At 44.1% G+C, this 14,738-nt stretch overlaps 1 protein-coding gene across 3 annotated transcripts in view; it reads right to left on the bottom strand.

Annotated features, from left to right (window-relative positions):
• Window positions 1-317: 317 nt before the first annotated feature.
• LOC308692763 (interferon alpha/beta receptor 1a-like) overlaps window positions 318-14,738 on the bottom strand; it is a 32,429-nt gene continuing 18,008 nt past the window's right edge. For all 3 annotated transcript variants that reach the window (XM_081369106.1, XM_081369107.1, XM_081369108.1), the window contains 3 exons: window positions 7,570-7,717; window positions 6,913-7,061; window positions 318-853 (listed from right to left, as the gene is read on the bottom strand). In XM_081369106.1, the coding sequence (XP_081225232.1) occupies window positions 545-853; window positions 6,913-7,061; window positions 7,570-7,717 (606 nt within the window). In that variant the 3' untranslated portion in view covers window positions 318-544. The remainder of the gene's footprint in view (window positions 854-6,912; window positions 7,062-7,569; window positions 7,718-14,738) is intronic.

The raw sequence follows: 14,738 nt of genomic DNA, 5'->3' as shown, positions 1-14,738 counted from the left end.
AACAGCCTTGAAAAACTCCTTTTAATTGAGGAGTCTTGAAGACGACGGGCTTTAACCCATCAGGTCTTGTTTAACCACAGTTTACCAAGGCTTGCGATAACCTCAGCTTTATTAATGACTATTGTTGTGAGGTTCTCCACATGCTGTAGAGCCTCAAGCTGTTATTATAATTACAAACAAATGCAGTAAGAGTAAAAATAGACAAACAGTTGAATGAATAAATCCTTCCTGGAGCAAATATGCATGTAAACAACAGGAACAGGGTTTTAACAAACACTTCCTAGTAACAGAATCTGAAGAAGAACAAGGAGACTGCACATGATAGTCTATTTTAATCTGACATTGGGTGGAGATGAGTGTGAAGCTAACAAATGGATGAATAAAGATTCTATAAGAATCAAAGAATCTGCATGCTTAAATACAGAAATAAAAAAATATGGCTGAAATGACAAACACACAAAGGTTTCACATGTACAATAAGATGATTTGAATGGAGAAAAACAAGTCTAAGTCAAGACTGTTTGACTGTCATGTGTTTGTGTTGTTAAGCGCAGATCTCCAACGTCCCATCATGCATCTCTTCCCTGTGCTGCATGTCTGTCTTGCACCTATGGTCGGTGTGTGTGTCGGTGTGTGTGTCGGTGTGTGTGTCGAGACTGGAGTCCTCCTCTGTTGAGTTGAAGCCGGAGTCTCCGCTGCCGTGCCGGCTGGGAACGCTGGTGTCCTGATCCTCAGGGATGGAGATCTGGATGTCCGGGACTGTGTCCGTCTCAGCGCTGATCATGTCCAGCTGATCCCACACAGAGCCGGAGCATGGAGGAGGCAGAAGATGCGGCGTCTCCGACAACCAAAGCTGGAGACACACAGTGAGAACATGTTTTATTCCAGAGCAAGACTAATACTCTCTCATTAGATGGTCTAACAGTCCTTCATTAGATGGGCTAACAGTCCTTCATTATATGGTCTAACAGTCCTTCATTAGATGGTCTAACAGTCCTTCATTAGATGGTCTAACAGTCCTTCATTAGATGGGCTAACAGTCCTTCATTAGATGGTCTAACAGTCCTTCATTAGATGGTCTAACAGTCCTTCATTAGATGGGCTAACAGTCCTTCATTAGATGGTCTAACAGTCCTTCATTAGATGGTCTAACAGTCCTTCATTAGATGGGCTAACAGTCCTGCATTAGATGGTCTAACAGTCCTTCATTAGATGGGCTAACAGTCCTTCATTGGATGGTCTAACAGTCCTTCATTAGATGGGCTAACAGTCCTTCATTAGATGGTCTAACAGTCCTTCATTAGATGGTCTAACAGTCCTTCATTAGATGGGCTAACAGTCCTTCATTAGATGGTCTAACAGTCCTTCATTAGATGGGCTAACAGTCCTGCATTAGATGGTCTAACAGTCCTTCATTAGATGGGCTAACAGTCCTTCATTGGATGGTCTAACAGTCCTTCATTAGATGATCTAACAGTCCTTCATTAGATGGTCTAACAGTCCTTCATTAGATGGTCTAACAGTCCTTCATTAGATGGTCTAACAGTCCTTCATTAGATGGTCTAACAGTCCTTCATTAGATGGTCTAACAGTCCTTCATTAGATGGGCTAACAGTCCTGCATTGGATGGTCTAACAGTCCTTCATTAGATGGGCTAACAGTCCTTCATTGGATGGTCTAACAGTCCTTCATTAGATGGTCTAACAGTCCTTCATTAGATGGTCTAACAGTCCTTCATTAGATGGTCTAACAGTCCTTCATTGGATGGTCTAACAGTCCTTCATTAGATGGTCTAACAGTCCTTCATTATATGGTCTAACAGTCCTTCATTAGATGGTCTTACAGTCCTTCATTAGATGGTCTAACAGTCCTTCATTATATGGTCTAACAGTCCTTCATTAGATGGTCTAACAGTCCTTCATTAGATGGGCTAACAGTCCTTCATTATATGGTCTAACAGTCCTTCATTAGATGGGCTAACAGTCCTTCATTTGATGGTCTAACAGTCCTTCATTAGATGGTCTAACAGTCCTTCATTAGATGGTCTAACAGTCCTTCATTAGATGGTCTAACAGTCCTTCATTAGATGGTCTAACAGTCCTTCATTAGATGGTCTAACAGTCCTTCATTAGATGGGCTAACAGTCCTGCATTAGATGGTCTAACAGTCCTTCATTAGATGGGCTAACAGTCCTTCATTGGATGGTCTAACAGTCCTTCATTGGATGGGCTAACAGTCCTTCATTAGATGGGCTAACAGTCCTTCATTAGATGGTCTAACAGTCCTTCATTGGATGGTCTAACAGTCCTTCATTGGATGGGCTAACAGTCCTTCATTGGATGGTCTAACAGTCCTTCATTAGATGGGCTAACAGTCCTTCATTAGATGGGCCAACAGTCCTTCATTAGATGGTCTAACAGTCCTTCATTAGATGGTCTAACAGTCCTTCATTGGATGGGCTAACAGTCCTTCATTGGATGGTCTAACAGTCCTTCATTGGATGGGCTAACAGTCCTTCATTAGATGGGCCAACAGTCCTTCATTAGATGGTCTAACAGTCCTTCATTAGATGGTCTAACAGTCCTTCATTGGATGGTCTAACAGTCCTTCATTAGATGGGCTAACAGTCCTTCATTGGATGGGCTAACAGTCCTTCATTAGATGGGCCAACAGTCCTTCATTAGATGGGCCAACAGTCCTTCATTAGATGGTCTAACAGTCCTTCATTAGATGGTCTAACAGTCCTTCATTAGATGGTCTAACAGTCCTTCATTGGATGGTCTAACAGTCCTTCATTATATGGTCTAACAGTCCTTCATTAGATGGTCTAACAGTCCTTCATTAGATGGTCTAACAGTCCTTCATTGGATGGTCTAACAGTCCTTCATTGGATGGGCTAACGGTCCTTCATTGGATGGTCTAACGGTCCTTCATTGGATGGTCCTTCATTGGATGGTCTAACGGTCCTTCATTGGATGGTCTAACGGTCCTTCATTGGATGGTCTAACGGTCCTTCATTGGATGGTCTAACGGTCCTTCATTGGATGGTCTAACGGTCCTTCATTGGATGGTCTAACGGTCCTTCATTGGATGGGCTAACGGTCCTTCATTAGATGGTCTAACAGTCCTTCATTAGATGGGCTAACAGTCCTGCATTAGATGGTCTAACAGTCCTTCATTGGATGGGCTAACAGTCCTTCATTAGATGGTCTAACAGTCCTTCATTAGATGGGCTAACAGTCCTTCATTGGATGGTCTAACAGTCCTTCATTGGATGGGCTAACAGTCCTTCATTGGATGGTCTAACAGTCCTTCATTAGATGGTCTAACAGTCCTTCATTAGATGGGCTAACAGTCCTGCATTAGATGGTCTAACAGTCCTTCATTAGATGGGCTAACAGTCCTTCATTGGATGGTCTAACAGTCCTTCATTAGATGGGCTAACAGTCCTTCATTAGATGGTCTAACAGTCCTTCATTAGATGGTCTAACAGTCCTTCATTAGATGGTCTAACAGTCCTTCATTGGATGGGCTAACAGTCCTTCATTGGATGGGCTAACAGTCCTTCATTGGATGGTCTAACAGTCCTTCATTGGATGGTCTAACAGTCCTTCATTGGATGGGCTAACAGTCCTTCATTGGATGGTCTAACAGTCCTTCATTGGATGGTCTAACAGTCCTTCATTGGATGGTCTAACGGTCCTTCATTGGATGGGCTAACGGTCCTTCATTAGATGGTCTAACGGTCCTTCATTGGATGGTCTAACGGTCCTTCATTGGATGGTCTAACAGTCCTCTTTATTAGATGGTCTAACAGTCCTTCCTTCATTAGATGGTCTAACAGTCCTCTTTATTAGATGGTCTAACAGTCCTTCCTTCATTGGATGGGCTAACAGTCCTTCATTGGATGGTCTAACAGTCCTTCATTGGATGGTCTAACAGTCCTTCATTAGATGGTCTAACAGTCCTTCATTAGATGGTCTAACAGTCCTTCATTGGATGGGCTAACAGTCCTTCATTGGATGGTCTAACAGTCCTTCATTGGATGGTCTAACAGTCCTTCATTGGATGGTCTAACAGTCCTTCATTAGATGGGCTAACAGTCCTTCATTAGATGGGCTAAAAGTCCTTCATTGGATGGTCTAACAGTCCTTCATTAGATGGGCTAACAGTCCTTCATTAGATGGGCTAACAGTCCTTCATTGGATGGTCTAACAGTCCTTCATTAGATGGGCTAACAGTCCTTCATTGGATGGGCTAACAGTCCTTCATTGGATGGGCTAACAGTCCTTCATTAGATGATCTAACAGTCCTTCATTGGATGGTCTAACAGTCCTTCATTGGATGGTCTAACTGTCCTTCATTGGATGGTCTAACAGTCCTCTTTATTAGATGGTCTAACAGTCCTTCATTAGATGGGCTAACAGTCCTGCATTAGATGGTCTAACAGTCCTTCATTGGATGGGCTAACAGTCCTTCATTAGATGGTCTAACAGTCCTTCATTAGATGGGCTAACAGTCCTTCATTGGATGGTCTAACAGTCCTTCATTGGATGGGCTAACAGTCCTTCATTAGATGGTCTAACAGTCCTTCATTAGATGGTCTAACAGTCCTTTATTAGATGGGCTAACAGTCCTGCATTAGATGGTCTAACAGTCCTTCATTAGATGGGCTAACAGTCCTTCATTGGATGGTCTAACAGTCCTTCATTGGATGGGCTAACAGTCCTTCATTAGATGGTCTAACAGTCCTTCATTAGATGGTCTAACAGTCCTTCATTAGATGGTCTAACAGTCCTTCATTGGATGGGCTAACAGTCCTTCATTGGATGGGCTAACAGTCCTTCATTGGATGGTCTAACAGTCCTTCATTGGATGGGCTAACAGTCCTTCATTGGATGGTCTAACAGTCCTTCATTGGATGGTCTAACAGTCCTTCATTGGATGGTCTAACGGTCCTTCATTGGATGGGCTAACGGTCCTTCATTGGATGGTCTAACGGTCCTTCATTGGATGGTCTAACGGTCCTTCATTGGATGGTCTAACGGTCCTCTTTATTAGATGGTCTAACAGTCCTTCCTTCATTAGATGGTCTAACAGTCCTCTTTATTAGATGGTCTAACAGTCCTTCCTTCATTGGATGGGCTAACAGTCCTTCATTGGATGGTCTAACAGTCCTTCATTGGATGGTCTAACAGTCCTTCATTAGATGGTCTAACAGTCCTTCATTGGATGGGCTAACAGTCCTTCATTGGATGGTCTAACAGTCCTTCATTAGATGGTCTAACAGTCCTTCATTGGATGGTCTAACAGTCCTTCATTGGATGGGCTAACAGTCCTTCATTGGATGGGCTAACAGTCCTTCATTAGATGGGCTAACAGTCCTTCATTAGATGGGCTAAAAGTCCTTCATTGGATGGTCTAACAGTCCTTCATTAGATGGGCTAACAGTCCTTCATTAGATGGGCTAACAGTCCTTCATTAGATTGGATGGTCTAACAGTCCTAGATTGGATGGTCTAACAGTCCTTAATTAGATGGGCTAACAGTCCTTCATTGGATGGGCTAATAGTCCTTCATTAGATGGTCTAACAGTCCTTCATTGGATGGTCTAACAGTCCTTCATTAGATGGGCTAACAGTCCTTCATTAGATTGGATGGTCTAACAGTCCTTCATTGGATGGTCTAACAGTCCTTCATTAGATTGGATGGTCAAACAGTCCTTCATTGGATGGTCTAACAGTCCTAGATTGGATGGTCTAACAGTCCTTCATTAGATTGGATGGTCTAACAGTCCTTCATTGGATGGTCTAACAGTCCTTCATTGGATGGTCTAACAGTCCTTCATTAGATGGTCTAACAGTCCTTCATTAGATTGTCTAACAGTCCTTCATTGGATGGTCTAACAGTCCTTCATTCGATGGTTTAATAATCCTTCATTATATGGTCTAACAGTCCTTCATTAAATGGCCTAACAGTCCTTCATTGGATTGGCTAACAGTCCTTCATTAGATGGGCTAACAGTCCTTCACTGGATGGTCTAACAGTCCTTCATTAGATGGGCTAACAGTCCTTCATTGGCTGGGCTAATAGTCCTTCATTAGATGATCTAATAGTCCTTCATTAGATGGTCTAATGATCCTTCATTAGATGGTCTAACAGTCCTTCATTAGATGGTCTAATGATCCTTCATTATATGGTCTAACAGTCCTTCATTAAATGGTCTAAAAGTCCTTCATTAGATGGTCTAACAGTCCTTCATTAGATGGTCTAATAATCCTTCATTAGATGGTCTAACAGTCCTTAATTAGATGGGCTAACAGTCCTTCATTAGATGGGCTAACAGTCCTTCATTGGATGGGCTAATAGTCCTTCATTAGATGGTCTAATAGTCCTTCATTAGATGGTCAAAAGATCCTTCATTAGATGGCCTAACAGTCCTTCATTAGATGGTCTAACGATCCTTCATTAGATGGTCTAACAGTCCTTCATTAGATGGTCTAACAGTCCTTCATTAGATGGTCTAATAATCCTTCATTAGATGGTCTAATAATCCTTCATTAGATGGTCTAACATTCCTTCATTAGATGGTCTAACAGTCCTTCATTGGATGGTCTAACAGTCCTTCATTAGATGGTCTAATAATCCTTCATTAGATGGTCTAACAGTCCTTCATTAGATGGTCTAATAATCCTTCATTAGATGGTCTAACAGTCCTTCATTAGATGGTCTAACAGTCCTTCAAAGATGTCTCATATAGACAACCCCTAAAGATGACCCGCAAAGACAATCCCCATAGATGGTCCCCTATATGTCCCACATAGCCGACCAATATAGACGACCCCTATTTAATCAAAGGTCGTTGAAACCTTGTGATATCATAGCATGTAATAAAGAGTATAAATTTTTTTACCTCCTTAATGTGAGGCGGGAGTTGAACATTTGGGTAGAAGATGCTCTTGAAGGACTTAAACACCTTGTAAAAGCTAAACCACACCAACAGGAAGCACAGCCCCAATGACAACAGGAAGTACAGAAATATCTGCCAGTACGGAATCATTCCTGAAATCACACACAGCATTCAATCTCTACACGTCTCACACTCATTCATCTGGGCTGCACTAGCCATGACATCTGAAGCATAGATTCTGCCTTATGTAACATGATTCATAAATGGTAGGTTATAAATATCATAGATATTGCTGAATAACCATATAAATGATGTAGCTTAAGAGAACTACATTTATTAAATGAATCATGTTTCTCAGAATGGCAGCCTTTACTAGGTAAAGGTGCAGTGAGGGGTAAGTTGTGTCACTGGAGCACCATATTTAGTTTTCACATCTATGGCTGTATGTTTAAGAAACATTTGAGTGTGGGTTGTTCATTAACCTTTTATTGAACCATGAGGTTAACATGACACGTGACTCATAAATGAAAACTGTTATCAGACATGAAGAGTTATTAACAACCATATATGACTTGTTGATTTCACTGGAAAGCAAACTGAACTCAGCGTGTATGTGTGAGTGAGTGAGTGAGTGAGTGTGTGTGTGATGGATCTGCTGACCTTCAGTGCGTGTGCAATGTATGTCACTGAAGACACTTGTCTTGTTGTAGAAGTCATAGCGACTCTGAACTCTGACACAGTACCCCGTCCATCGGTCCAGCTTAGGCAGCGTCACCACATTATTCTGCGTCTTCAAGACTTCAGCCTTCTGCACAGGCACAAGGAGAGAGGGAATGGGTTAGCTATAGCGGGAATGCTATACTTCACTCAGCAGTACCATTATTATCCTTTTTTATATTATTATTATTGGTGGATTAATGGTTCAAAAATCCAGTGACATCCACATATTCAGACTTCTGGACCTCAGTGTTTGTGGAAATATTTTTAAAGGGCACCTATTATGACTCTTTTCACAAGATGTAAAATAAGTCTCTGATGTCCCCAGAGTATGTATGTGAAGTTTTAGCTCAAAATACCCAACAGATCATTTTTTACAGCATGTTTAAATTGTAATTTTTTGGGGCTCAGAAAAACGCGCTGTTTTAGTGTGTGCCCTTTAAATGCAAATTAACTGCTGCTGCACGGCACAGGGGGCGGAGCCTCACGAGCTCGCGCTTCAGTCAGGACAATCTCATCTGATAATATCAGAACAGAAACTCTCAGTTGCAGTGTTCATTTCGACTCGGAGTCGGACAATAATGCCCACAGAGCCAGAGAATATATGCTGTATGAGATAGAACAGGTATAGTGTAGTTTAATTATGGTTATAACTTATTTGTCATCTGCTTTTATCCACTAATACAAGCCTGCTGTAGCAAAACCCGTCCGAATGATGACCAAAATATACTGACGAGTTCAGTGAAGTTTATTGTACATCACACAAAAGATGAGCGTTAGTTTTACTCCAGAGAATCTCTGTAAGAGCTGAATAAAAATAGTATAAGAAGTGAGCATTAAAGTCTTATCTATAAACTCTCTCTCTCCCTTTCATTATCAACAACATACACAGCGAAGTACACAAAACACTCTTACAACTAACAGTAAACAAATATACACACCTTTTCAGTGGGTGCTAAATAAACTGGTAAACCTTATATCGGTAAAATGACTCGAAGAGCTGTCATAAAGAGCGCGCTCGCACTTTCATTTCTCGTGTCCAGTCACGTTAGGCCTGTCACTCCGGAGAGTGTAAGCTTGATCATAAACAGTACAGATCCATCCTTGAGTAACAACGGGAGTAAATGAAGACTGCTATGTTCATTCTTACATCCATCAACAACACACCTCAATCGCTTAGGAGACATTCTTGTCTACAGCTGCTTAAGCGTCAAAACAATGGTGGACTCTGTGTCCAGCTCACTCAGGGCGGGTCTGGGCTCAAACTGAAGTGCCAATCAACAGTCGTGGGAGGGGCCTGCTCAATTCTACGTCACACTGCGCCGAATCTGAGAACAGCTCATTCTGAGACAGTGCTTATGATTTATTGAGATTGTAAAAAAAACACTGGGTGGATTTTTATCATTCTAGGGTGGTTTTGCTCACACACTGCCAACACACATTTATGTTCAAACACCATGTAAAAGTGAATTTTGCATAATAGGTGCCCTTTAAAGTACTTTAAGAGAGAAGAATCTGGATAAAGATTAGAAACCAACATCTTTTTAAAGAATGTGGTCATCATGCTCTTAAAAGCACTTCTGAATTCCTTCAGTCTCAGAAATGATGTTGACATCAGAAATTGTACTAGTCCACATTAGATGCCACTTTCGGACACTAAGGCTGCATTTACACAGCAAGTCTTAATGCACAGTTCCGTTTTTTTGGCCTGACTGTTTACATTAACTTTAGACAGGACTGGTATCCGATATCTGTTTACATTAATTCCCGCCCAAAATGACTTTCGCTGATCTTTTTACTACGCACATGCTAGACCCTGGTTTTGAATGGCTAAGCTATTAAAATTATTTATATAATTCATGTCGGGTGGTCATGATTATTTTCCAGCATGGACAAGATAACAGCTGTTGTGACTCATGAATGTTTTGCAGCGCAAAATCTGATGGAACACATAGTCCGGAGAATTCTGAAGTGAAATAAAGTAGCCCTGTAATATACTTTTTTATGAATTAGAATGAATTAACCAGAGAGAGAGAGAGAGAGAGTGCATGAGTGAGTAACCTAATAGTGAAGCTTGCTGGTTTAATTACAGTGAAGTTATCACCTCATTGCTGAGAAATATAATGTAGGTTTCAGTAGTGAAGCTGTATTATTTATAAAAGTCATGGGCAGAGGTTGAGAACCAGCTCCTGAATGTTTTTGTTTGCGCAATTTCTTTTCTTTACAAAGATAAATATAAAGTTCCCACCTCAATAAAAAGCTGTGAGCGAGCGTATACAGGCATGTCTGCCTCATAATACAACATTAAACAGCTTTCTTTGTGAATTAACGTGTCGTCCTCATCTTATGGTGGCTTGAATTTAAAGGGGAATCGGATATGCATGTTTAGACGTAGGTCGGATGTCCAGATATCAGATATGTATCTGATTTAAAATCACTAGAGAACCCCAGGCAGGTGTGTTTGATCAAGGCTGATCTCTGCAGGACCACTAGAGAACCCCAGGCAGGTGTGTTTGATCAGGGCTGATCTCTGCAGGGCCACAAGAGAACCCCAGGCAGGTGTGTTTGATCAGGGCTGATCTCTGCAGGACCACTAGAGAACCCCAGGCAGGTGTGTTTGATCAGGACTGATCTCTGCAGGACCACTAGAGAACCCCAGGCCGGTGTGTTTGATCAGGGCTGATCTCTACAGGACCACTAGAGAACCCCAGGCCGGTGTGTTTGATCAGAGCTGATCTCTGCAGGACCACTAGAGAACCCCACGCAGGTGTGTTTGATCAGGGCTGATCTCTGCAGGGCCACAAGAGAACCCCAGGCAGGTGTGTTTGATCAGGGCTGATCTCTGCAGGACCACTAGAGAACCCCAGGCAGGTGTGTTTGATCAGGACTGATCTCTGCAGGACCACTAGAGAACCACAGGCAGGTGTGTTTGATCAAGGCTGATCTCTGCAGGACCACTAGAGAACCCCAGGCAGGTGTGTTTGATCAAGGCTGATCTCTGCAGAACCACTAGAGAACCCCAGGCAGGTGTGTTTGATCAAGGCTGATCTCTGCAGGACCACTAGAGAACCCCAGGCAGGTGTGTTTGATGAGGGCTGATCTCTGCAGGACCACTAGAGAACCCCAGGCAGGTGTGTTTGATGAGGGCTGATCTCTGCAGGACCACTAGAGAACCCCAGGCCGATGTGTTTGATCAGGGCTGATCTCTGCAGGACCACTAGAGAACCCCAGGCCGGTGTGTTTGATCAGAGCTGATCTCTGCAGGACCACTAGAGAACCCCAGGCAGGTGTGTTTGATCAAGGCTGATCTCTGCAGGACCACTAGAGAACCCCAGGCAGGTGTGTTTGATCAGGACTGATCTCAGCAGGACCACTAGAGAACCACAGGCAGGTGTGTTTGATCAAGGCTGATCTCTGCAGAACCACTAGAGAACCCCAGGCAGGTGTGTTTGATCAAGGCTGATCTCTGCAGGACCACTAGAGAACCCCAGGCAGGTGTGTTTGATGAGGGCTGATCTCTGCAGGACCACTAGAGAACCACAGGCAGGTGTGTTTGATCAGGACTGATCTCTGCAGGACCACTAGAGAACCCCAGGCAGGTGTGTTTGATCAGGGCTGATCTCTGCAGGACCACTAGAGAACCCCAGGCAGGTGTGTTTGATGAGGGCTGATCTCTGCAGGACCACTAGAGAACCCCAGGCAGGTGTGTTTGATCAGGACTGATCTCTGCAGGACCACTAGAGAACCACAGGCAGGTGTGTTTGATCAAGGCTGATCTCTGCAGGACCACTAGAGAACCCCAGGCAGGTGTGTTTGATCAGGACTGATCTCTGCAGGACCACTAGAGAACCCCAGGCAGGTGTGTTTGATCAGGGCTGATCTCTGCAGGACCACTAGAGAACCCCAGGCAGGTGTGTTTGATGAGGGCTGATCTCTGCAGGACCACTAGAGAACCCCAGGCAGGTGTGTTTCATCAGGACTGATCTCTGCAGGACCACTAGAGAACCCCAGGCAGGTGTGTTTGATCAAGGCTGATCTCTGCAGGACCACTAGAGAACCCCAGGCAGGTGTGTTTGATGAGGGCTGATCTCTGCAGGACCACTAGAGAACCCCAGGCAGGTGTGTTTGATCAGGACTGATCTCTGCAGGACCACTAGAGAACCACAGGCAGGTGTGTTTGATCAAGGCTGATCTCTGCAGAACCACTAGAGAACCCCAGGCAGGTGTGTTTGATCAAGGCTGATCTCTGCAGGACCACCAGAGAACCCCAGGCAGGTGTGTTTGATCAGGACTGATCTCTGCAGGACCACCAGAGAACCCCAGGCAGGTGTGTTTGATCAAGGCTGATCTCTGCAGAACCACTAGAGAACCCCAGGCAGGTGTGTTTGATCAGGGCTGATCTCTGCAGGACCACTAGAGAACCCCAGGCAGGTGTGTTTGATCAAGGCTGATCTCTGCAGGACCACTAGAGAACCCCAGGCAGGTGTGTTTGATCAAGGCTGATCTCTGCAGGACCACTAGAGAACCCCAGGCAGGTGTGTTTGATCAGGGCTGATCTCTGCAGGACCACTAGAGAACCCCAGGCAGGTGTGTTTGATCAGGGCTGATCACTGCAGGGCCACTAGAGAACCCCAGGCAGGTGTGTTTGATCAGGGCTGATCTCTGCAGGGCCACAAGAGAACCCCAGGCTGGTGTGTTTGATGAGGGCTGATCTCTGCAGGACCACTAGAGAACCCCAGACAGGTGTGTTTGATCTAGGCTGATCTCTGCAGGACCACTAGAGAACCCCAGGCAGGTGTGTTTGATGAGGGCTGATCTCTGCAGGACCACTAGAGAACCCCAGACAGGTGTGTTTGATCAGAGCTGATCTCTGCAGGGCCACTAGAGAACCCCAGGCAGGTGTGTTTGATCAGGACTGATCTCTGCAGGGCCACTAGAGAACCCCAGGAAGGTGTGTTTGATCAGGACTGATCTCTGCAGGACCACTAGAGAACCCCAGGCAGGTGTGTTTGATCAGGGCTGATCACTGCATGGCCACTAGAGAACCCCAGGCAGGTGTGTTTGATCAGGACTGATCTCTGCAGGACCACTAGAGAACCCCAGGCAGGTGTGTTTGATCAGGACTGATCTCTGCAGGACCACTAGAGAACCCCAGGCTGGTGTGTTTGATGAGGGCTGATCTCTGCAGGACCACTAGAGAACCCCAGGCAGGTGTGTTTGATGAGGGCTGATCTCTGCAGGACCACTAGAGAACCCCAGGCAGGTGTGTTTGATGAGGGCTGATCTCTGCAGGACCACTAGAGAACCCCAGGCAGGTGTGTTTGATCAGGGCTGATCTCTGCAGGGCCACAAGAGAACCCCAGGCTGGTGTGTTTGATGAGGGCTGATCTCTGCAGGACCACTAGAGAACCCCAGACAGGTGTGTTTGATCTAGGCTGATCTCTGCAGGACCACTAGAGAACCCCAGGCAGGTGTGTTTGATGAGGGCTGATCTCTGCAGGACCACTAGAGAACCCCAGACAGGTGTGTTTGATCAGAGCTGATCTCTGCAGGGCCACTAGAGCAGCCTTTCTCAAAGTGGGTGCCGCGGCACACTGGGGTGCCTCCTGACTGTGTCAGGGGTGCCGCCAAAAAATTACGTAGGCTAAAAAAAAATACAAAAAAAATCTGACATTTCATATATAAATATATTTGAATTTACATAAATACATTCTTCTTCTTTTAACCCTTTCGCACGTACGATCAGTCTAGGCCTGGAGCACCGGTGTGATTAGAACGGTCAGTGCATGACGTGATCAACTGCTAAATTCAAATGTGCTTTCGCGCGTTGGCTGGCGCTGAGCCAGAGACAGGCGCGCTCAGAGCTGTCATATATCACAACTTTTCAGTGTTTTCATCCACATAATGTTTGTTTTAGGTTTCAGACATAATTACTAAAAAAACAATACATTTAGAGTTTGTAAAATACACACTGATGTCAAAGGAAGAGGCAATAATAATAATTTATATTATAATTAGTTTTATTCATATCAGATACACATTGTGTAAGTAACTTTAAAATTTACTCTATTCTTCTCCCAGTTCACCTGCCACTTACTTTTATGTATTTCGGGAGAAGTGGATGAATTCACTTGTTGTAAATCCAACAGATCCGATTCTCTGAACTGCGTCTGCGGCACAAACTAACATGGCGGCGCCCATCGCGCATACAGCTCAACTAACGCGATCGTTATAATGGTGTTCAAAAAACAAAACACTTCCACTTGCATATATTTGACAATCGGAATATCAGATATTTCATGCCATATCTAACAAATTTGTGAATATTTTGAATAAAAAAGTAAAAATGACATAAAAGCAGAATTCATTCATCTCTGTTGTTGCTGCGGTGTGTCACGTGACAAGCAATGACGCGTCACCATGGAAACCATAAAGTGACACATTCTAAATAACGGTCCCCTTGAAAAACTCACGATGGGGGGGTCAGCCAGAATATATTAAATTTACGTGTGAAAGGGTTAAACATATTATGAACGGATTAATAAAATTGTCCATTCATTTTAGATAAATATATAGGCCTATATATATAAAATTTGCATTTGCATTTGGGTTATGCAGTGTTTTTAAATTATATTTTACACTGGGGTGCCTTGAGATTTTATGCACTTTTGAAAGGTGCCCTGACTGAAAAAAGTTTGAGAAAGGCTGCACTAGAGAACCCCAGGCAGGTGTGTTTGATCAGGACTGATCTCTGCAGGACCACTAGAGAACCCCAGGCAGGTGTGTTTGATCAGAGCTGATCTCTGCAGGGCCACTAGAGAACCCCAGGCAGGTGTGTTTGATCAGGACTGATCTCTGCAGGGCCACTAGAGAACCCCAGGAAGGTGTGTTTGATCAGGACTGATCTCTGCAGGACCACTAGAGAACCCCAGGCAGGTGTGTTTGATCAGGGCTGATCACTGCATGGCCACTAGAGAACCCCAGGCAGGTGTGTTTGATCAGGGCTGATCTCTGCAGGACCACTAGAGAACCCCAGGCTGGTGTGTTTGATGAGGGCTGATCTCTGCAGGACCACTAGAGAACCCCAGGCAGGTGTGTTTGATGAGGGCTGA

Source organism: Scardinius erythrophthalmus (assembly GCF_964197995.2).
Source record: "Scardinius erythrophthalmus genome assembly, chromosome: 6".
Lineage (NCBI taxonomy): Eukaryota > Metazoa > Chordata > Actinopteri > Cypriniformes > Leuciscidae > Scardinius > Scardinius erythrophthalmus.
Note: the sequence above shows the minus strand (reverse complement) of the source record. Positions and strands in the feature narration are given on the sequence as shown.